General features: G+C 49.7%; 1 protein-coding gene and 1 long non-coding RNA gene across 10 annotated transcripts in view; one reads left to right on the top strand and one right to left on the bottom strand.

Annotated features, from left to right (window-relative positions):
- Nucleotides 1-207: 207 nt before the first annotated feature.
- On the bottom strand, nucleotides 208-3,012 carry LOC114807938. Its single transcript, XR_003755938.2, has 4 exons — nucleotides 2,872-3,012; nucleotides 2,647-2,760; nucleotides 2,307-2,420; nucleotides 208-883 (listed from the first exon to the last, which is right to left on the bottom strand). It is a non-coding gene; the product is annotated as an uncharacterized LOC114807938 (long non-coding RNA).
- A 128-nt stretch (nucleotides 3,013-3,140) lies between these two features.
- The window catches only part of TNRC18 (trinucleotide repeat containing 18), a 111,820-nt gene continuing 91,621 nt past the window's right edge, over nucleotides 3,141-23,339 (top strand). For all 9 annotated transcript variants that reach the window (XM_029054808.2, XM_029054775.2, XM_029054793.2 and 6 more), the window contains exons 1-2: nucleotides 3,141-3,517; nucleotides 5,937-6,292. In XM_029054808.2, the coding sequence (XP_028910641.1) occupies nucleotides 6,085-6,292 (208 nt within the window). In that variant the 5' untranslated portion in view covers nucleotides 3,141-3,517; nucleotides 5,937-6,084. The remainder of the gene's footprint in view (nucleotides 3,518-5,936; nucleotides 6,293-23,339) is intronic.

The following is a 23,339-nucleotide window of genomic DNA, read 5'->3' on the forward strand; positions in this document are numbered from 1 at the left end:
TTCTGGCTCTCAGGGAGTTAGGAAGGGGCCGCTTCCCTGAATCTCTCTCAAAGCTTTTGGGGGGTTTGGGGCAGTGACAAAAGACGGGAGGGGTGGGGGGAAGAAAAGAGATTGATCAACAGAGAAATTGCAGGTTTAATGAAATGCAGATTCTCTTTGCCGACTGATGAGAAACACACTTGAAAAATGCAAGCGCCATTGGCAAACTCAAGACAAACAGGCAGAATTTTTATTAGGAACTAAATGATTTATTGCATACATACCCCACCGTCACAATTACAGCGTCTTGTAGCATCCGGGTGTGAAAACATTAAACATTTATAAAATGTGCCTTTCCAGCCCATCACGCGATTAAGCCCGTCTTATTTTTCTCTGGTCTATATTTTTTGGAATAGGAAAACAACAACAAAAAAGACGACATTTCTCACTTTTTTTGAGTAGGGGAGGAGGGGAGCGCACCCAAAGCTGAGCATCGGTGAGTATTAAGTGGAGGTGGGGGAGCGGGGGAGGGAGGAAGGGGGCTCGGTTTGAAATCTGCAAGGTTTTCAAGGAATAAAGCAGTACTTTTTAAAAAGCTTAGAGGGAGCCTGTCACTCATTGCTGCTCCAGTGACCACTCAAAATCCCTCAGCATTCTCTGTTCAGGCAGCCATAAGCTTCAGACTTGCATTAATTTTCCTTGCAATCACCTCCTTTTTCCTCCCTCCCCTTCTCTTCCCATTTAGCTCCCCACCCCAAGCTTTTCCCCCTTTTCTCCCCTCTTTTCTTCGCGAGGTTCCTCCGCTAATTTGGGCGCCGTCCCTCGCCGGGTCTCGGCCGATGTCGCTGTCCTCTCACCGAGGGTCCGGAAGGTGCCAGGGTGATATTTAGAAGAGCGCTTCCTTCTTTAACATAGACATTGCTTTTTCCCCTTGGCTCATTACTATTTTAGTTACTTTCTTTCTTTCGCCACCCCCCCCCCCCCACCGATCTTCTGCTTCCAAAAGAGGGCAGCCTAGAAACCAGCTCGATAGGCTTCGGCGAAGGGTAACTTGAAACTGCCCTCCAGAGGCTCAACTTTTTTTTAAAAATTTATACTGGAATTAAATTAGACCTCTCTCCCTCCCCCCTCGCCCAAAAAGAAAATAGAAGGAATGGCCTCTAAGTAGCAGAACCACTCCCCTTCCTCTATAAAGTTTTTTTTTTAATAGGATAAATCGTTCAAGTCGAAATCCTAAAGTTAAACGGATTGGCAAAGAACAGAAGATTTTCTTGTTTTAATTAAAAACAAATAACAATGGTTCCTTTCCAGGCCGGGAACACAAACTGAACTGATTTGTTGTGTTGTGTCCCCTCCCACCACCCCCCCCCACACTAGTTTTTTCTTTAATAATTAAAAAAGAAAACTCATAACCCCAAGATAGTCATTAAATTCAATGTAATCACACGCGCACACACACGCACGCACACCTCTTTGTCGTTTTCCCCCATTTTTTTCCTCTTAAAAATAAAACATAGCCGCCGGCCCCCAGCCGTTGGAAGCCCCGTTAAAAAGGCCAGCAGAGCTGGTCAGCTTCCCAAAGGACACTGGAGCCCTGAAAGTTCAGGTGACTCGGGCTTCATCCAGGTCGAGGGCAGAGGGGTGGCAGGGTGACAATGTGCTTTTTCTCTGGAGGCGCTTGGCTCTGTCCTTTCCGAAAAAATCTGTGTATTCTTCTCTTCCCCAGGCAGGCGAGAGCGAGCGTGAGAGAAATTATGCTGAAAGGGCAGTATGGAAAGTACAAAGTCTGGGGAATTTGGCTTTCGGATCTTATTTTTTTTTTCTCCCTCTCCTCCCTCCCTCCATTCGGGAGTGGCTAGCAAAGCAGTTTTCGGGCTTGGCTCTTGCTTCCTCCTAGCTAAACAGATTTTTTTCTCCCCCTTGTTTCACCAGCCCCCCCCCTCCTCTCCCTGGAGTTGGGAGAAGGGGTTGGAGGAGCTGTGCGGGGCTGTAGGCGGATGGCGGGGAAATAAAGCAAGCCACCCAAGAGTTTTTAATATTGCAGGTGGAAAGGTTTCCTAAGTCTCCGCAGAGAAATGCAAATGGAATGAAATGTAACAAGGAGGAATTCTGTTCTAGGTCAACCATTTTAAATCCTGTTTTCCTCTCCGATTTCTTTTTCTGGGGGTGGGGTGTGTGTGGAAATTAGGGTAATCTGTTTTAGGCTCCTTTACTCTTAGTCCGAGATTGTTTTAAATGAGGGAAGCTCTTCTCATTCACACCCTACTCACCCCCCCACCCTTTCCCGTTTCTATAGGGACCCGTTTTAGAAGATTACAGACACTCACCCGGCCGCTGAGGCCTCCCCAAAATATTAAATCACTGGAGATCTGACACTGAGTTTCAAGGAGGAAGCAGGACAGGGAAAGCGGCGATTTCCCTCTCCCTTCATTCTTGTCCTCCTTCCAGGATTCGGGGAGAGAGAACGAATCGCCGTTTCGAAAAGACAAAAAAGAGAAGGGATCCTACACTTAGCCCGGATGGTCACTTACATTTTAGGGGTTTGGGGAAGGGAGAGAGAGGAGGACAGGGGAGACACGCAGAGAAGGGAGGGGAGAAGTCGGTCCCACAACTTTCTCTCCCTTCCCTCCCTCCCTTTCCCTTAGCCTGCAAACCCTAAGGAATCACCTTCTGCAGGCTGGTTCCCAGCAATCGGGGAGTTGACAGCGTTTCCACTGAACAGCGGAATGAAAAGAACTGAATTGCAGCTACAAGCATCTCCTACTATTTTGATCAGTCAGCCTAGACGGAGAGAGAGAGAGAATGGGGTGGGGGGGGAGAAGAGAGGGCGGGCAGGGAGGGGGTAAGCGGAGTGGGGAGGGCTGCCTGGAAACGGCCGCGAAAAATTCTCACCGCCAGTTTTGATCATTCAGCTCTGGCGGGGGGAGCCTAGAAACCGCTCGAGCCCCTTGGTCCATAATTGGTTTTATAGGAATGGCTGAGGGCCAAAGTGTTTACATGAGCGTGATTGGCAGGCCGGGCAGCCAATGGGAGATTTACTATGAGGCGCTGGCTGGCCAGTCCAGGAGGAGGAGGGAGCGGAGGAACAATGCTTGTTTCATTGCTAAAGAGTTGTTTCTCCCCCCCCCCTCCTGCCCCCCTCCCCCTCCCCCCCTTTTTTTTAGATCCAGAGAGAGGAACTTGAAAGGGGGGTTGTGTAATGTACCTTTTCCAATCCCGGGCTGTATATGGAGATTTGGGATTCTTTAAACCAGTGCTACCTGGATTTTATTAAAAAGCGGGGACCTTTGGAGAAGGAAAGCTGGATTTTCCAGGAAAGCAGAGCGAGCCGGGATCGGGCGCCTCTTTGCTCCGGGGTGGCGGAGTTGGTGAGCCGAACGGACGGACTAAAGGACATTTTTATACCAAAAAAAGGAAAGGCGGGCAAAAAGTCTGAGTTGGATCTAATTCCTGAGAGGGAGGTAACTACGAGGGCAAAGCGACAGGATGGCGAAGAAGCGAGATTGTTAGAAGGGAAGCGGACGATCCGCTCCACCAGGTAGGGTTTTGAGTCTTGTATTTTTTGCTAAGTTCTCTAGTTGGCTGGGCTTTTTTTCCCCCTCTCTCGGAAGATCAGATCCCCTCGTCTCCTCCACTCCCTTCTCCCCAAGTTAGCCCCTCTATCCTAGCTACATTCCTGTGAGATTCATGGAACCTTTCTGGGGACTAGAACCGAGAAGGGCTTCTTGGTCTCTCGTCGCCTCCCTCTTCCCCCCCCAGTTTCCCATCTAGTCCCCTCCAAGACCTCCTCTTCCCGCCTTCAGATTCCCGGAAAATAAAATGAAGTTCTTTAGAAACGATCCCTCTCCATTCCTGCTGCAGCCTACGAGAGAAGGTGGGGAGAAGGAGAGACATTTTATGATTACAGGCTGTTTTTAATTAAAAGCCGGAATTCAGCCATTTTAACTGCATTTAAGGAAGACTAAAAGTAGGGAGTATTAAGAGCAGCAACGTAGATGGAAAATCGGCCCCTCCAAAAAGCCAGAATGAGAAGTTTCAACTTCTTCATTTTTTGCCCTCTGCATGTTTTGAAATGCAGAGGTTTTAAAAAAAATGTATTTTTTTTGGTCATGTGAAGCGCAGCACCACGCTGTGCTTAAGATGGAAAACATGCATCCAAGGATGTTGCGATTTTATATTTTAAAAAGTAAATGTTTCATCTGGTAACCAGAGAATGGAAGGAGGGGGGAGGGAGGAGGGAACGGGTGGGCTGCTTGTAACTAAAACCAGGTTAAAATAAGAAACCATTAACAAAGTTGGTAAAAGATCAGTGGTAAAGGGCTAGAGGATAGATATTTTTGGTCCAGGATATTTTAAGCTTAAATTATGTGCAACTCGAAAGGAAAGGCGAATTCGGCAAACACATCCCAGTAATTTGCGAGCAGTTACTCATGAGATAAGACAAACTAGACTGGATGTTTGAGAGTTACCTACCTAATATGAAACCTTTAAGCTTCTGAGGGATTTTTTGTTATTGAGGTTTGTGTGTGTTGGGGGGGGGGGGTGGAGGGGGGACTGAGAGAGAGAGAGAGATAGCTGGAGGTGCTTTTTTTTGGTGAAGAAGTTTAAGGAATCCTTGTGGTTTTTAATCAATCACGTCTCTTCCATCTAATGGGAGAGAAAAATGTTGAGTCTGGTAGTCTCTCTTCCCCCAGGAAATCAGCAAATGACAAATCTTTTAAACAAACAGTTTTAAACTGGAACTACAGGGATATTTACCAAACACTGGGGAAGAGGTTTCCATCTCCGAACACGGTTAGGTTAGCGATGGGAAGGATTCATTTTTGCTTCTTTCTTTTACGATGGACACAATTGAATCTTTATCATTTTCCCCCCACTCCACTACTAGCGATCTGCGAACCAACCAGTTGCGGAATTTCCTTGCGAATTCTGTTGAAAATGAAACCAACCCGTGGTTTTAATTTCTGGGCAAAAAAAAAAATAAAACCCCAAAACAACAACCAAAAAAAAAAAACCAACAACCCAAACAAAACAACCAAACCAAACCAAAAAAAAAAACAACCCGAGTCGCGACTCCTCTAGAATCTAAGCAAATCGCAGTTATAGTAGAGGGAAAAGGAACCGCGTCTTCAGTAATAAATCAACTTTTACCGAAAAAAAATATTTTTAAGTAGGCTTCAGTAAAGCACATTAAAGTAAAATGAGGAAAGAAAAGGGTATGGGAGCTTGCGAATTTATCAGCTCGGGGGGGGCTAAAAAAAGGTTAAATATTAAACTTTACGGATCAGATAATAAGCAAATGTTTAGTGAGACATTTTGATCTCTGGAAGTAAAGGTTTCACAGTTTTAAAACCCAAAACATGTGACACTGCGAAACAAAATACATTTCGGCGGGGTAGATCGGGGCTCAGGAGCAGCTAAGCGAGGCTCCTCATCCCGGGAAGGAATTTCTGGAGAAAAGGGGGGGGGGGGGGGAAGGAACAAGATTTGAAAGCTTGGCTAAAGGGGAGAAGGGAAAATTCCTCCGCTTTACAGGACCGGCCGACTGCCTCTACAACGGCCGTTGTTCTTATTTTAGAGTAAAGCCGGGCGAAGATGGAAAGAGTTTTTTAAAGCATAAATTTAAATCGTAGTGTCCTTTTATTTGATTTATTTTCCTTGTCGACTTTCCAGAGTCGGAGACCTCCGGGGATTCATTCAATAGCATTTATTGAGCGCTTACTATGTGCAGAGAACTGGACTAAGCGCTTGGAATGGACAACTCGGCAACAGATAGAGACCGTCCCTGCCCAACAACGGGCTCACGGTCTAAACGGGGGATGAGGAGAGAGGGTTTCTAGGGTTTTTTGGCTGGCGGGTGCGGGGCGTGCGGGGTCCCCACTCGGGGTCTGCGGTTTCTGCCGGCTCGGCGGCTAAAGTCTAATCCGGCTTCTGTGTCTGATCTCTTCCCGTCGCAGGCAGAGGAGATGCCCGCAGCGGACGGTCCTCCGGCCGAAGACCATGAGACTTCCCCGCGACTCGGGCTCTAAACCCCTCTGATCCGGGGCAGGGGGGAAAAGGGTCCCGGGAGAGACCCGCGGCAGCCGGGAAGCTGGCTCTCGGAGGATGGATGGCCGAGACTTTGGCCCTCCCCGGTCTGTCCACATCCCCCCTCCGCTGCTGTCCGGCCTGGCCATGGACGGCCACCGGGCCGGAGCCGCCACGGCCGCCGGACGCCTGCCGCCCTCCTCCGGGCACCTGGCCTCGGGGCTGCCCGCCCCCCTGCCCCCGGCCAAGTACCTGTCGGCCGGGATCAACCTGCATTCGCACCCCGGTAAGGCCCCCGCGGTCGTCGTAATGGCGATGGTATCTGGCAAGCACTTACTAGGTGCCGAGCACTGTGCTAAGCGCCGGGGTATTTAGAAGGTCATCAGGTGGTCCCTTGTGGGGCTCGCAGTCGTTGTCCCCTCATCCCATTTTGCATCCGAGCGACCCGGGACTTGGGGGACGCCACTCCCGCCCCGATTTCCCCCGGGACCCGAGAAACTCTTTTTGCAGGAGGAAAAAGAGGTCACCGCTACCAAGGTGGGGGCAAGGAGGGTCTGCCCACCGACGGCTGCTTTCGGCCCCCTGCTCCCTTTCCCCGTCCTTCCCTCCTTCCCTCGGAGCCCCGGGCCAGTCCGGCATTCGACCTCAGCCTCTCCTCCCGCCCTCTCCCAGGACCGGCCTCCCTTGTCGACCCCGGGCCGGGCAGAGCGCATTCCCCTTCCCTTCCTGGAGTTTTGTGGGGACGCAGATCCTGGAGGTTGTGTGTGTGTGTGTGTATTTGTGTATGAGGGTATGTGTGTGTGTGTGTGTGTCGGGGAGGAGAGGGGACCTTCCTGCCTCCCCGCAGGGTCAGGTCGGTCCTGGCTGATGGAGCTGGGCCTCGGCGGCTCCCCGGGGACTGACCGAGCCCGCATGAGCACCCCAGGCTGGGAACCGGCCTCTTGGGACCCCCCTTGCCGGCAACCGAGTCCCGCTCCCCTCCCCGTTCCAGAGGCCGAGACTCACAGAGACACACAGAGACAGAGGGAGACGCGGGGGACATTGACGGCCAGGGACCCGGCTGCCAGAGAGTGTGCGATTGTGGGTGTGAGTGTAGGTGTGCGATGTGTGAGTGATTGTGTGTGTGTTTTACTCTGAGTGTGATTGTGTGTGTGTGTGTGAGAGAGACCCCAGGGGGATCGAGGCCCCTGGACTGGGGCGGGTTGGGCAGTGGCTCTCACATCGGGTCCGGACGGGCCTGCCTGCGGCCAGTGTGTCCCGTTCGGGGCCATGGCGTTGTCCGCTCTTGACCTTCGCTGCCCCAGTTGTTTCTCGCGGGGCGATTCGGAAAGTTTGTGGGTCCACGGTGGGGTCCGCCCTTAGAGAAGGGGATTGACCAGCGTCGGGACCTGGACTAAAGCCTAGGCCCTTTCTGCAGCGCCTGGGCTTTGCTAGGGGAAGAAGGACTGGATGGTCCAATCCGGCTCGGATGGTCCAGCCAGGCTCGGATGGTCCAGCTCAGTTCGGATGGCCCAGTCCGGTTCGGATGGCCCAGCCCGGCTCGGAAGGTCCAGCCCGGCCCGGATGGCCTCTTGTGCCCGGATCGTTCTCCTCTCCCGGGCTGGATTTCCTAGTGTCCGCTGCACCCCTGGCACCCGAGACCTCGTGCGAGGAAGGATTGGATTTTTAGAAACGGGGGTCCCCGATTTTCTAAAATTCCCCTTTTCAGGAAAATCTGCCTCTCCTAGGGGCCGGGATGGGATGTCTGTCTCTCCATTGAACTACCGCTGGAAACCACAACTATATACGCACATATTAATCTGCTGGATAGAACGGATGAGGCAGGGACTACGGGTCGAATAGAGCAATCTCCTCCCGTGCTTTTCTCTTCCCCTTCTCGAGTGGAGTTGAGCCCGAACGATTCGCCAGCCTCCGGTTAAATCGGGACCGTAGGGCCCCGATCCTCCCGGCTCAACCGAGCCAGCAGGCCGCCCCCGGGACCGGCTCCGGGGCGGCGGGGGAGAAGGCGGGTGGGTATTAAACTCCCCGGGATTTTCCGGCACATCTTCGGTGCAGATTCCGTCCTTAAAGTTGCGACGAGATCGCGGGGCCTTGGCGGGCAATTTTATTTGCGTAGTAGCTTGGCTTAGTGGAAAGAGCCCGGGCTTGGGAGTGGGTTCTAATCCCGGCTCCGCCACTCATCAGCAGTGTGACCTTGGGCAAGTCATTGTGCCTCAGTTCCCTCATCTGTAAAATAGGGATTAAGACTGTGAGCCCCACGTGGGACGACCTGATTACCTTGTATCTACCCCAGCTCTTAGAACAGTGCTCGGCACATAGTAAGCGCTTAACAAATACCATTATTATTATTATTTGTATTTTTCCTGTAGGGACGGGGTAGAGTGTAAGGCGTACGGGTGAGGGATTGGCGCTATTCATAAGGAGGAAGGAGGCTGAATTTCTGGGTGCCACGATCGAGCCGCATCGCCCTCACAGGCTTACAATGAATGATTTTGAAATTTGCAAACCTGATTGCCAACATTTGCAAAAAAAAGGAAACGGCCCGTATCAAGGGGAAGATTTATGGGCTGGAGGGGAGGTGGCTGTGCCAATTTTCCAGGTGCTAAAACAAGAGGTGTAAAATGAAAAAGCAATAAAATCAAGCACATGGGCAAACACCCCTTTCCCTCTTTTCCACCTCCCCCCTGCTGCCGCCGTCACCGTTGTGGCTTGACTCAGTCAGGCTCCATCCCTAGGTCTTCAGAAAAATGGTTTTTTTAGAGGGGAGGAGGGAGTGTTGGGAAGAGGGGGAGAAGCTCTGGGAAGAGGGGGAGAAGCGCCGGGAAGAGGGAGGATTGTTTTGCTTGCTTTGGAATGATCGATTCGAAATCTGGTTCAGAGAACAGGGCCGGAGAGGGCGGGTCGACAGCTTTGTGTCTTTGCAATCAATCACCCGTATTTAGTGGGCGCGGAGCACTGCACTAAGCGTTTGGGAGAGTACAATAGAAGAAGAAGATAGGAGTCCCGTTCCCGAGGAATTTACAATCCAGGGAGGGAGACAGACATAAAATCATTTACAAATAGGAGGAAGAAGTGCCCAAATTGTAGCGAGTGTAAAACGACGAGTACAAAAAGTGCGACTGGAAGTAGGGAGAGCAAAAGTGCTAATAAAGAGGATCAAAAGTGCTGAGAAAAAGACCGGGAAAACCTCCTGGAGGAGGTGGGATCTCAGAAGGGTTTCAGGAGATGGGGAGAACAGTGGTCCGTCTCGCCAATTTTCCCAGAAGTGAATCTTGTTTGATCGCTTCTCCTGTCCGGTCCTGTCCCGTACCGTCCTGTCCCGTCCTGTCCAGTGCTGTCTTGTCCTCCTTCTCCCGGGCAGTTTTCCTTTTTGGCTCGCCCCGGGTTTATTCTCCTGACTCCCTCTTGGCCCCGGGGGATTTGGGTAAGAGCGTGTGGCCGTCGCGGGTTTAGGGTTAGGGGTCGGGTGAGGGTTCGAGTTAGGGGTCGGGGAAGGTCGGGGGGGGGGGCGAAGGGGGAGGATGAGGGGAGGAGAAAGCGCTCATCAGAGCGGAGGGTCCGGGGGGGTCGCAGCCCGCGCCGCTGACGGGGGCAATACCCCGGCCCCCTTTACAGCTCACCCCCTGCCTCTGTTCCCGGAGGCATCGGCGGCTCCGCGAGCAGGGGGCGGAGAGGGAGATACCGCAGGCTGCCTGCGGGGAACTGACTGCGGGGGTCTTGATGCGGGTCTCTGGGTGTGGGGTACTGGGTGTGGGGTACTGGGTGTGGGGATCTTGATGCGGATCTCCTGATGCGGGTCTCTGGATGCGGGTCCCTGGGTGCGGGGTACTGGGCATGGGGCTCCTGATGCGGGTCTCTGGATGCGGGACCCTGGGTGCGGGGTACTGGGCATGGGGCTCCTGATGCGGGTCTCTGGATGCGGGACCCTGGGTGCGGGGTACTGGGCGTGGGGCTCTTGATGCGGGACTCTGGATACGGGTCTCTGGATGCGGGGTGCGGGATACTGGGTTTGGGGCTCTTGATGCGGGGCTCTGGATACGGGTCTCTGGATGCGGGGCGCTGGGTGCGGGTTACTAGGTACGGGTCTCTGGATGCGGAGCATGGGGTGCGGGGGCTCTTGATGCGGGGAGCGGCGTTCTGGATGCAGGGGTCTGGGTGTGGGGTACTGGGTACGGGGTACTGGATGCGGATCTCAGGATGCGGGGTTCTGGGTGTAGGGGTCTGGATGCGGAGACGGGACGGCCACCCGGCAGGGACCCGGGCTAGACTATCCAGAAGCTTCAACCAACTGCTCCAGAGGGCAAGCAGCGATCGTGTTATTTCAAGCCGAAATTTATGGCTTTAACCTCCCCCCCCCCCCCGCCCCCGTTGTTGGAAAGCGGCCGGGGTCTAGGCGGGGAGGAGGGTTATGGAGCCAGTCGGGATTTCCCCCACGGGTGGGAGTCCGTCTCGACCCCTTCCCTCTCCCCCGGGCCCGGCCCGCTGGATTCCTCTGTTCCTCTGCTTTTAGACACACAACTTCTGGGAAACTTTCCCCGGGGGCTTTTGAGCAGGACAGAGGGGTTCTGAGAGCCCGGTGGGGAGGGGGATGAGGAGGACGAGGGGAGCGAGAGACGGGGGTCAAGTCGTGAAATGGGGGAGGGAATGCCGCAGGAGCACAATCCCAATCCCCCGAGGAGCCGGGCTCCCAGACCACCACCGCCTCTCCGGTGTCCGAGCCGGGTCCGAGTATTATGGTATTGTAATGAGCTTTCCTTCTTCCCCTTTACACCCCACCCTCTGTCCCCTCCGGTGTCCCCCCACCCCCGCGACCTCCCTTCTTGGAGAAACCTTGGTCAGGAATTCTCCCTCCTGCAGGAAAATCCAGAAGAAAAGAGGGCCTGGATGGACGAAGAACCTGCCCCAGCCCCGGGGCCAGGGTGGGGCTTTAGCACGATGAGGACCCATCGAGGGAAATGGGGTGCTCAGTGGCCACCCGAGTGGCAGGATCCTGCCACCATCCTGGGCTCCGGGACCGGGCAGGAGGGGAGCCAAGCAAACCCAGGGCACATCCCAGTTCCAGGGGCAGGCACGCCATCCCGTTGACAGATTCCGGGGTCTCCCATGAGGTTCCGGAGTCCCCAGAGACCGCCCTGCCCCGAACTCCAGGCCGGTGTCTGTGGGTCTGGCACCGCAAAGATCCAAACCCAGTCCTCCCGCCTCCCTCACTCAAAAAGGCCTAGAAAATCCTGCTCTTTTTACAAGAAAATAACGCCTGCAATGTCTTCTATTTTAGGACATTTCGGAGCCCTGCTGAGGATCTGAGCTCCTCAGTCTGCCCAGACCCATCTCTCACCAAATGTGTAGGGGTAAGAGGGCCAGAAAAGGGGCCCTCTGTCCCCTGCCCTCCCCCCTACTCCCTTCTAATCCAGCCGATCCTAATTTTGTTTACCCCAAGGTCACCAGCACTGAATTTTGTCACCCCGTTCACCTTGACTGTGTTTTTTAGGGGGTGTACGTTTGCATCTACATAATCAAGTAGGTTTTAATGAGCAGAGGAATCTTCTAGGAGCGAGGAGGTGGAGAAGGGAGGGGAGGGCCATGAGATAGGAATGCATTTTGTTTTTCTCCCTCCCTTCTTTCCTCAGACCCCTTCAGTTAGCTAGGTTACACTCCCCCTCACACTGGCCTCACCCTGTTTCCCAAGGCCACTGTCTGCAGGGAGTGAATAGTAGTGGATGGACCCCTTCTATAGGCTTAGGTGTGAGGGGGGAGGTGGAGACAAGTGTCGGGTAAATAGAACAGGATATCTGCTCCATTGTCTTCTGGTGTTTGTGGGGGGGAGGGGGCTGAGGCAGGGGAAGCCTGAGTCCTCTTGGGACCTCACCTCTTCCTCTCCTTGCAGGTGGAGACAGACTAAGGGTTTGCTTTGTGCCAACTCCTGCAAATTCTTTCTCTTCCCTCTGCTACACTACTGTAGCTTGGACAGTCTCTAGAGGAAAAAAGAGGGGCCAGGAATCCATGGAAACTGGAGGTTCTGAAGAAGTTAATCTCATAATTCTTGCTGACTGATGTCATAGAAAAATCGCAGGCGCATGCATTAGCTAAGATAGACGTATGACAGTGAAAGGTCTCCAGGTACCCAATGAGGGTAAACTTGAGGTGTCTAATATATTGTATCCAGATGAGTTATTTTGTTGTAAAGAGGCTGAGTATGCCAGACTCCGCAGAATTCGCATTGGCCGTATACACATATGCACAAAAGCCTGCAGTTCATTTCCTCCTCCTGATTTTGATGAGAACACCACTTCCTTCTCTCTCCCCTGTGTCCTTGTGGTTGGCCATGTTTCCATGTGTCACATTTTAGAGGGTTTTTTGTTTTTTTGTTTTCTTTTGTAGGCCCATCCCCAGCCACGCAGACTTTTTCTCAGTAATCAAATTAGCCACAGAGAGTGGGATGTTTTGCATGCTTGTAATTTAGTTTTGGGGTGGGCTCCTGCTGGGGTATCAGGCATCCCTCTTCTGTGCCTGCCCTTCTCTCCCCGCATGCTCCACGTTGGCTGATGGTGAAATTTATTTCTGCCTTTACTGGAACTTATAACCTCATTCCTTGTTTACCTAGTCAGCCTCCATTTCATCTGCCACATGGGAGTTGGCCCAGAATAAAACCAGGGAGTGGAGAATACGTTCTTTCTAGGCCTAAAACTTCCTTCTCTTCACATTCTTTTCACATCTTCCTGGTAGTGGATTGGGACAAGGGAGAATGACACTGGTTTAGCTGGTGCAGTTTCACAGATGCAGACAGTGTTTAGAGGACCCAGTGTGGAGTGGAGGGAGGCCTTTCCAGAATACAGACGCTCCATTTCAGAGTAGGGAGAGCCCATCAAATCAGTGACTTTTCATTTTGGTCTGGAGCTTAAAGTAGCTCCTAAAGTGATTCACCTTCCAGAGAGGGTGAGTAATGTTTCCAACATCCTCTCCTTGTACTTTCCCAGCTAAGGAAGTGGGGGTGACCTTACGCTAATATTCAGTACCACTAACTCCATCTGTGGGATGGGGAGCTTCAATTGGGTTCTGTCTCCATGGAGACGACGGGTCTGGCTATCTCTGAGGATGCACAGTTGGACTTCGGATGGGAGAGGAAATGCCAGTAGAGAAGTTGGGGCGGATAGCAATCAACTTTGAAGGTTGGACCTGTATAATATTCCTTTTCCAGACCCATAAGACCCATTCTGCTAGTCTGCTAGACCTTCTCTGTCATGGTCTCTTGGCAGTGGCCACAGTTCAAACCCAAAAACAGAGCAGTCGCTTTACAGACCATTGCTGCCTATCCCTGGAAAGTAACGGGGAAGACAGTCAAGGCTCAGAGGTGGGGTGGTAGAGTTTGTGTCCCCTTTGGACAGTGCCTGGAATTTTCTGGCAGATTTACTGGCTTGGGAGATTTGAGAGGCAAAGAAGTTGGAAGTAATGATGAGAGGAAAGATTGGAGCGGGAGGGGGGAGAATATGTTGGCTGGAGTCTGATCCTGGGTGATTGTGGTTTGGATGAAAAATCTGATTTGGTCCTATTGTATGAAACTAAATTAGTCTAAATGGGAGTTAAATTTAATCAATTATGTAAACCTTCCCTAATTATTTTAGACATGAGGGAGCGCAGTCCACCTGGTAGGGAAAGGGCCAAACATCCCCCAAACCTTGAAATTGGATGAGGGCTGCATCTTTACAATGTTGAATCCACTTTTATCAGGCTCTTCCTTGGCTGCCCTCTGGATTGTAAATGCACTTGGGGTTCTCACAGTGGGTGAATCGGCAAAAATCCGAGGACGAGTGGGGGTAATTGTTGGGAAGAGGAGTGAGGGGAGAAGCTTCCCCTGTGTTTGTTCCCACTGAGTGACAATGTCTGGAGAGGGGGGTTGCTATGGAGAGTCTTTAGAAGCCGAAGGCCAAGTCTACAAAAAAGCCCTTGAAAATGGCAAGGTTATTGCTAGGAGGAGTCTGAATCTGTGAGAAAATCTCCAGCCCTCTCTCTCTTATCTCCTTCTGTAAACTACTCTCTCTCCACCTCTAAATCCCACTATGCAGGGCTTTGTCAATAGACAAGATTATAGCCTCTATTAGGTGAGAGAACCCTGCAGAAAAGTGGGGATCTAGTTAAAGGAGCCCACCTCAATAAAAAAATTGGGGAATGGCAGAGGGAAATTTAAGTTGGGTAAGGAGCAGTTCTCTGGGGCTCAGTTTTTGGGTGATTAGTCAGTCAGTCGTATTTACTGAGTGCTTACTGTGTCCAGAGCACTGTACTAAGCTCTTGGGAGAGTGCAGTATAACAATATAACAAACACATTCCCTGCCCACAATGAGGTTACAGTTTAGAGGACTGTAGACTGAAAATCTTAGAGAATTAGCTTCGTCTTCAAATTCAGCTTCCCCAAAGGACTCTTTCCACCTTCCCTCCCTCTAGTAGTAATAACTTTGGTGTTTGTTAAGCCAATCTATAAATCACTGTTTTTTCTTGAGCATTCTATTATGTGCTGTACATTATACTACACTTTACTAAGTGCTTAGAAGAGTAAACACATTCCCTGCCTACAAGGAGCTTTCAGTCCAAAAGGAGAGGCAGACTTTAAAATAAATTATGACTATCAATCAATCAATAGCAATTATTGAGAGTTTGCTATATGCAGAGAATTGTACTAAGTGCTTGGGAGAGGGTTGTCAGACACATTCCCATTCCACAACAAGCTTATAGTCTAGAGAGGAAAACAGACAGTATAAATAAATAATTTTTAATATATATTTAAAAGACTTGTACATGTGTACACATGTAAAAACCTACATAAGTGCTGTGGGGTGGAGGATGGGGCAAATATCAAATGCCCAGAGGTCACTGGTCCAAGTGCTTAGGTGTCACAGAAGAGAGAGGGGAAATGAAGGCTTAGTTGGGGAAGGCCTCTTGGAGGAGATGTGATTTTTACTAAGTGGTTTAGTGGTTACTATTCGCCAAACACCATCCTAAGCGCTGATGTATATTTAGTCCAATTAGATACAGTCCCTGTCCCACATGAGGGCCCCAGATTAATAGAGAAAACTGGTATTGAATCCCCATTTTACAGATAAGAAAACTGTGGTTCAGGGAAGTTGTGACTTGCCAAGGTCATACAACAGGCAAGGGGTGGAGGCAGGATTAGAACTCAGATCTCCTGACTCCGGGGCGCCGGTTCTTTTTCCACTAGGCCACGCTGGTAGTTAGGTGTTAGGGGAGAGGTTGACTAACTGTGGGGACTTGGGAGAGAGAGGAGTATATTTTTAGGTCCAGGTTTACCCTTCATTTCAGGGGGATTGTGACCTTTCCCCTTTAGGAGTAGTGGAAAGATATTACACCTTGGAAATAGCCACTTGCTTGTTTGCTTGGGGTGAGTAATCATTTAATCCGGGTGAGTAGGGAAGGCTGCTGATGACATTCATTTTATTACCAGTGTGTTTCCTTGGGGGAATGTAGGCTGGTAAGCATTCTGCACTTATTTACAAGCCTAGATTAAAATGTTCTGGCAAATACTGTGGGTTTAGTACAGTGCTTTCCATAATGTAGATGCGTAATAAAAATCTGAAAACATGATGACAAGGATGGAGGCTTAAATGAAGGGGACAGGGAGTGGCCAGCAAAACAAGAATCTCCTCCCGTAGAGGGATATGACCCCATTTGGTGGTAACTGCTGGAAGACTGGGTTTTGCTACCTCAAAACACTGTAGTAGCCACTCATAGATTTTCTCCCCCCCCCCCCCCCCCCCCCCACCATGCAGCTTCTTCATCCTTAGGAGAGCACAGAACTCTGATTGAAATGAATTCCCCCTGATGTTGGAGGAATCTTTCGTTTTGAGCCTGAGGATTCAGGAAGCTGTCTCAAACCATCCTGCGAGATGATGGCAGCCCAACGAAGAAAGAAATCTATTCAGAAAGAGGGTAGATGACTCGCAATGCCAGAACCCAAATGGGGGCCCTGAAAGATCCGTTGCTGTCTGTCTCAGCCAAGGCCTCTAGGTGGGGGCTGCTGCTCAAGCTAGGGCTATTCCATTCCCAGAAAGGCCCCCCATCTGTGGACTTCCTTAGATTAGGGTATCAGTTGCTCTCACCCTGGGGAGGAGGGGGAAAAGGTGAAGGTGAGTCAGGCTTTCGCTTGAGAAAAATGCCTGGAAGGCTCGGCAAGAAAGGCTGCGGTGTTCAGCGAGTCCCCGACAAAAGGAACAAAGGTTGGAGCTGATTCTCTATTACTTTCTCTAATTTCTCTTTTTTTCACTTACTATGTGTCAGGCACTGTACTAAGTGCGGGGATAGATACAAGGTACTCAGGTTGTTTACAGTCCACGTCTCACATATGGCTCATAATCAATCCCCATTTTGCAGCTGAGGTAACTGAGGCACAGAGCAGTGAAGCCACTTGCTCAAGTTCACACAGCAGACAAGTGGCATAGCTGGGATTAGAACCCAGGCCCTTCTGACTCTTGGGGCGGCGCTCTGAGTGACCAGGAACGAAGCCAAGAGGGACTGGGTGGTTGGGGACGCACCCTTTTCAGACCTGCCTTTTCCTTTTCTCTCTGCTTTTGGAACTAAAGAGATCAATTTCTCAATGGAAGGGAGATGGCAGAGTTATATCTAACCTGCCAGTGACCTGGTCTTAAGTCATCGAGTCTGAAAATAGATGGTGTTCCCTGCAGGGCACGACTAATGATTCTATGAAAGCTGGATTCTCTCTTAATACTGACTTAATTGCTGCTGCCAGAAACCTGGCACAGGTAAACTTGGGCCCAACACCTGGGCCATCCAGTAATAAAAGTGGAGAGGATGCTGGTCGCCCGATTGATCCCCACAAAGAAGAATTAGCTAATCTGAGGCCTTAAGTTCTTTTTAATTAAAGGGACAGAGCCAAGTTTCTTGTTCAGGTTCTGCCGTCTGGTTCATGTTGTCATCCACTGGTGGGGCGAGGTTAGAGAAATAAAAGACCTCAATATAAGGAGACTATTCCAATTTTTCCCTAGGAAGAAGCAAACTATCTCTGCCTACCCACAGAAGCCCCCCACCCAAAAAAAATCCAGGTAAACAGTGCTGTCCCCAGAGCAAGCAGGAAAGAAAACAAGGAGAAAAATGCAACGACATTGTGAAGCAACAGAACCATCGCTCCTCCGTCTCCAATTTAGGGAGGAGAGACTTTGTTTAATTCCCCCTTTAAGATCGGTCCTCAGAGCATATGGCATTTCCAAGGCGAGTTGCCAAGGGAAAAGATGGAAAAACCCACAACAGCTTTTTTTTTTGTTTTGTTTTGTTTACTTCCTTGCTTTTGCTCAGGCATCATCTATCATGTAGAAGCTTGGGAATAGGGCAGAGGATAGGAATGTTTGTGTGGTTGTGCGGAGCCAGTAGAGGGCACGCAAGAGAGCTGTTGTGGTGGGGAGGTAGGTGGGGGAGTGTGTATGTGTGTGTTTGTATTCCACTCGGATCAAGACGGTAAAAGAAACTGCAAAGGGAACAACTAAGGTTTAAAGTGTGCTGTGTTTACCTTTCTGATTTGTGCTGAGTGCCCCCACTCAGATGATTCCAGGAACAGACATTTTTAAAAAATGACTTCTGGAATCGAGGCAATGACAATACTTGCCGTATACAAAATGGACAGATAAACAGCACTTCCTTCCCTTGAAGAATTCTGTTGAGGTCAAGAGTCTGTGTCCTCGGGGTGCCCTACACTATTCTAGGGGAACTGGCAAGGCTGCTTTCAAGGAATTAAATATAGTGGAATTTTGGTTTACTGCATAGTTTATCCTTCTGGGAGAGGAAAGTGGGTTGCCTTCAGTGAAGGATATCCAAGGGTTGTTGGTATGTCTTTATGCACTTTTCTTTGGAGGAGTACAGACCACTTCAGGGGTCCCCTCTGAAGACCCAAAGGAGGTGGGAATGGGGGAGTTATCATTATGCCCATTTTATTGGTGAGGCAGTTGAATGAAGCCTAGCAGATGCAATTTCAGAACAGACTTTTCCCTACCTGCAATTTATTTCAGTGTCTCTCTCCCCTGCTGGATTGTGAACTCCTGAGGGCAGGGATCGTGTCTGCTAACCCTACTGTACTCTCCCAAGTGCAGTAAAAACACGATTGATTGATGGATTGGGTTTTCCCAATTGTATTAGGTCACCACTGGGGCAAGGTGGTAACTTCCAGACAGTAGAGCATTCAGGATCTTAAAAATCTAACCCGATCCATTGTCTTTGGTTGATTATTCCTTTGGCTTTCAGGTTATTATTATTATTAGTAGTAGTAATAATAATAATGTTTATTAAGCACTTACTATATGCCAAATACTGTACTAAGTCCTGGGGTAAATTCAAGATAATCAGATTGGACACAGTCCCTGTCCCACATGGGGCTTGCAGTTTCAGAGGGAGAAAGAACAGGCATTTTACCCCCATTTTCCAGATGAAGTAACTGAGGCACAGAGAAGTTAACTGGCCTGCCCAAGGTCACACAGCAAACAAGTGGTGGAGCTGGGATTAGAACACAGGTCCTCTGACTCCCGTGCCCTATGCTCTTTCCACTAGCCATGCTCCTTCACTCTCGCTGGGCTGGAGATAGTGGAATGCGGGACTGGATCCTGGATTCAAGTCCCAGTTTTTCCTCTGTGAGGGAAATGCCTCCCCGGGCCTCCTGGGAGTGTGGGAAGAAATAATCAGAATAAAATAAAATCTCCACTGCACTAAGAGCATCTTGGAAGATGCTTTTTATAGGAACAAGGAGAGACTGTGATATGTGCTTGTTAGGTGTTATCTGTTTTTAGCATTTGACAAAAATGGCATACTGTAGGCATTCTGTTTAGTTGCTCAGTCTGCCGTTTACTGCTGTTCTGCTCTGGGTGTCCATGTCAATAATGTATCTTTTTCATAACGCAAGGTCCGTGAGGAAGTGGATCCTGTCTTTGCTTTTATTAACCCCTGTGGCTGAGCTACTATAATGGTCCGCCCACAGCATTACCTTTAGTGAAGGGTGTCCTGAAGGAACTACCATGTTTTAGGACCCCTTTCTTTGGAAGAGTAGGGCGCATTTTATAGACACCCAAAAGAATGATCCCTTTTTTAACGATGAGGCAGTTGTAAGCCTAAAGAGGTCAAATCGCATCGCTTCTGAGTAGGATTTTCCTATTGCAATTGGGGTGACGAAGATGCTGGTGGCAGTCTTCCACAATAGCTTTGCAAACTACCCCAGGGCCACAGACCCAGGATTTTTAAGAAACAGGTTGTGGGTATGTGATTGTAACTGGACTCTATCTCCTCTTAGAAGCCTTCCCCAATTAAGCCCTTTTTTCCCTGACTCTCTCTCCCTCCGGTGTCATCCATGCACTTGGATCCGTACCCTTTAAGCACCTGATCTTCACCCCACCCTCAGCCCCACAGTGCTTAGCTTCACATCTGTAATTTATTTATATTAATGTCCATCTTCCCCTCTAGACTACAAACTGGTGGGCAAGGAATGTGTCTACCAACTCTGTTGTATTGTAACAATAATAATTATGGTACTTATTAATTGCTTTCTATGTGCCAAGCACTGTTCTAAGCACTGGGATAGATACAAGGCTATCAGGTTGGACACAGTCCCTCTCCTCCCTGGGGCTCACAGTCCAAGCAGGAGGGAGAACAGTTATTGAATCCCCATTTTACATTTGAGGGAACAGGCACAGAGAAGCCAAGTGTCTTGCCCATGGTCACAAAGCAGGTGTGTGTGTCTCTCAGATGGTGAAGCATTATGGAGTAGTGGATAGAGCACGGGTCTGGGAGTCAGAGGGTCATGGGTTCTAATCCCGGTTCTGCCACTTGTCTGCTGTGTGACCTTGGGCAAGTCACTTCACTTCTATAAACCTCAGTTACTTCATCTGTAAGATGGGGATTGAGACCGTGAGCTTCACGTGGGACAGGGACTGTGTCCAACCTGATTTGCTTGGATCCACCCCAGCACTTAATACAGCACCCTACACATAGTAAGCGCTTAACACATACCATAATTATTCAGCGTGGCTTTGTGGAAAGAGCCCAGGCTTGGGAGTCAGAGGTCATGGGTTCGAATCCCAGATCTGCCACTTGTCAGCTGTGTGACTGTGGGCGAGTCACTTAACTTCTCTGTGCCTCAGTTCCCTCATCTGTAAAATGGGAATGAAGACTGTGAGCCTCACTCATTCATTCATTCAATAGTATTAATTGAGCGCTTACTATGTGCAGAGCACCGTACTAAGCACTTGGAATGTACGAATCTGTAACAGAGAGAGACAGTCCCTGCCCTTTGACGGGCTTACAGTCTAATTGGGGGAGACGGACAGAGAAGAATAATGGCAATAAATAGAATCGAGGGGAAGAACATCTCATTAAAGCAATAGCAAATAAATAGAATCAGGGTGATGTACATCTCATTAACAAAATAAATAGGGTAATGATAGGGTAAATAGATAGAGACAATCCCTGCCCCACAACGGGCTCACAGTCTAAATGGGGGGAGGCAGACAGGAAAACAACACAAGTAGACGGATACAAGTAGACAGGCATCACTCATGTGGGACAAACTGATGACCCTGTATCTACCCCAGCACTTAGAACAGTGCTGTGCACATTGGGGAAGCAGCGTGGCTCAGTGGAAAGAGCCTGGGCTTCGGAGTCAGAGGTCAGGGGTCTCTGCCACTCCCGGCTATGCCACTTGTCAGCCGTGTGACTGTGGGCAAGTCACTTAACTTCTCTGTGCCTCAGTTCCCTCATCTGTAAAATGGAGATTAACTGTGAGCCTCTCGTGGGACAACCTGATTACCCTGTATCTACCCCAGCGCTTAGAACAGTGCTCTGCACATAGTAAGCGCTTAACAAATACCAACATTATTATTATTAAGGCGAGGAACACTGGCAGGGCACAAGGGAGGTGGAAGAGGTGGCTGGAGAGAGCTGGCCCAGGGACACTTGGGAGATGTAGGTGTGGGAAGTCCAGATCTGCCTAGCCATGTTGGGAACTGGATCCTACTCAGCCCTTTGCTGAGTGGGCCCTCCTCTCAGACCTTCCACCACTCCTATAGGGAGCGGCGGGAGGGTTCTTCAATGGTCAGAATCTCCTGACTCAGATGTGGGTGTTTCCAATACCCAACCAACACCCAGGGCACATTACTAAAATAATTCAGTCCATCAGCTACAAGTGTTGGGATTGTACTTGAGAAGCAGAAGCAGCGTGAGAAGCGTTGAGAGGCAGCGTGGCTCAGTGGAAAGAGCACGGGCTTTGGAGTCAGGGCTCATGAGTTCGAATCCCAGCTCTGCCACTTGTCGGCTGTGTGACTGTGGGCAAGTCACTTAACTTCTCTGTGCCTCAGTTCCCTCATGTGTAAAATGGGGATTAAGACTGTGAGCCCCACGTGGGACAACCTGATTCCCCTATGTCTACCCCAGCGCTTAGAACAGTGCTCGGCACATAGTAAGCGCTTAACAAATACCAACATTATTATTATTATTACTTCTGCAGGCTATAGAGACCTTTCCTGTCTCTCGTGCATCAGTGTCAATTGTTACTAATTGGTAATTAATGATCCAATCAACCGAGACATCTGCATTGTACATTGTTTCACATTGAGGGATAGGCTGTGAGGAAGCATTTGCGAGCTGATTTTTTTTTTAACTTGCCTGCCGTGTCACCTTAGGCAAGTCATTTACTTGCTGTGGGCCCCGGCTTCCTCATCTGTAAAGTGGGGGTGAAATACTTGTTTTCCCTCCTGCTTAGACTTCGAGCAGACAGGAACTGTGTCCCTTCTGATTAGCTCAGGTCTACTCCAGTGCTTGCCACATAGTAAGTGCTTAATGAATACTATGATTACCCTCATTATTACTGTCGAGAGAGAACCAATTGAAACACAGTCCTTGTCTTCTAGGAGTTTGCATTCTCAGGCCGTAAGGCAAGCCTCTCCTCTACATCTTCCCTTCTGCTTCCCGCTCTCTCCCTCTCAAAAATGAGCTGTTAGGGGAGAAGTGGGGAAGAGGATGTTTGCCAGCTTCGCTTGGAGGAGGGAGAAGGGGGCGGTTGATCATCAGTTCTTCTGGGTGGGTGCGATGTCTGCTGCAAGCAATGCAGGCAGCAAGTGAAAGCAAAGTAAAACACTGCTTTAGCAGGTGTAGTGAAAGCATTTCTCTTTCTAGTTCTGGGGAATTTTTCTTTCCATGAAAGGTGTAATTCAGAGTCAGCTCTACCAGACCCAAGCAGGATTCTCACAGGCAAAGGAGATTTGAGTGGTTATCTGGTGAATTCAATTAGTAGGGATGGGTCAGTCTGGGTCATGCAGATCCCCAATATTTCTCTCTCTTCAGCAGTGGATTATTTTTCTTCATCTAAATTTTCTGGATAATTGTCTCCAGTCTCCAATCTGTGTTATTGATGGAGACGCAGCCAGAACAGCTTTTCCTATACTACTATTAATACTATTAATAATGATAATTATTGTCAATCACTATTGCGAGCGCTGGGCTAGATCCAAAATAATCAAGTCCCACATAGGGCTCACAGTCAGAGTAGGGGGGAGAACATGTATTGAGTCACCATTTTGCAGATGAGGGAACTGAGGCCCAGAGAGGTGGCCACACAGCAGGTGAGTGGCAGAGATGGGATTAGAACCCAGGTCCTCTGACTGTCATGCCCATGCTCTCTCCACTAGGTCATGTTGCTTCTCCAATTTGAATGATGATGATGATGGTAGTAACAATAATTACTACTACTAATAATGTTAACAGTTATTAAGCACTTACTGTGTGCAAAGCCCAGGAGTAGATACAAGGTTGTCAGATCAGACACAATCCCTGGTCCACAATCTCTACTATCCCCATTTAAAAAATGAGTATACTGAGGCTCAGAGGAATTAAGTAACTTGCCCAAGATCACACAGCAAACCTGCGGCAGAGCTAGGACCAGAACCCAGGTCTCCTGACTCCCAGTCCCATGGTTTTTCCACTAAGCCACATTGTCTTTTGTGATTTCCATGCTTTTGTCCGACTTCCTGATTGCTCTACGTGTTTCAGTAAAAATCTTGAGTTTCCTTGTGCCCCTGAAATCCTGGGAGATTTCAATGCCAACAAAGCCTGGCCAGAGCATGAGGTTGGCCTTTGACACTGGCCCCTCTCTGCCAGACTGGTTGCACAGGTGATATTCTCTTATTGAGAATTTTCCATAAAAGGCAGCATGGGCTAGTGGAAAGACCACAGGTCTGAGAGTCAGGAAACTTAGCTTTACACAGCGTGGCCTAGTGGAAAGAGCACAGACCTAGAAATCAGAGGATCATGGGTTCTAATCCCGGTTCTGCCACTTGTCTGCT

The sequence above is a fragment of the Ornithorhynchus anatinus genome, chromosome 2 (assembly GCF_004115215.2).
Source record: "Ornithorhynchus anatinus isolate Pmale09 chromosome 2, mOrnAna1.pri.v4, whole genome shotgun sequence".
In the NCBI taxonomy this organism is placed as follows: domain Eukaryota; kingdom Metazoa; phylum Chordata; class Mammalia; order Monotremata; family Ornithorhynchidae; genus Ornithorhynchus; species Ornithorhynchus anatinus.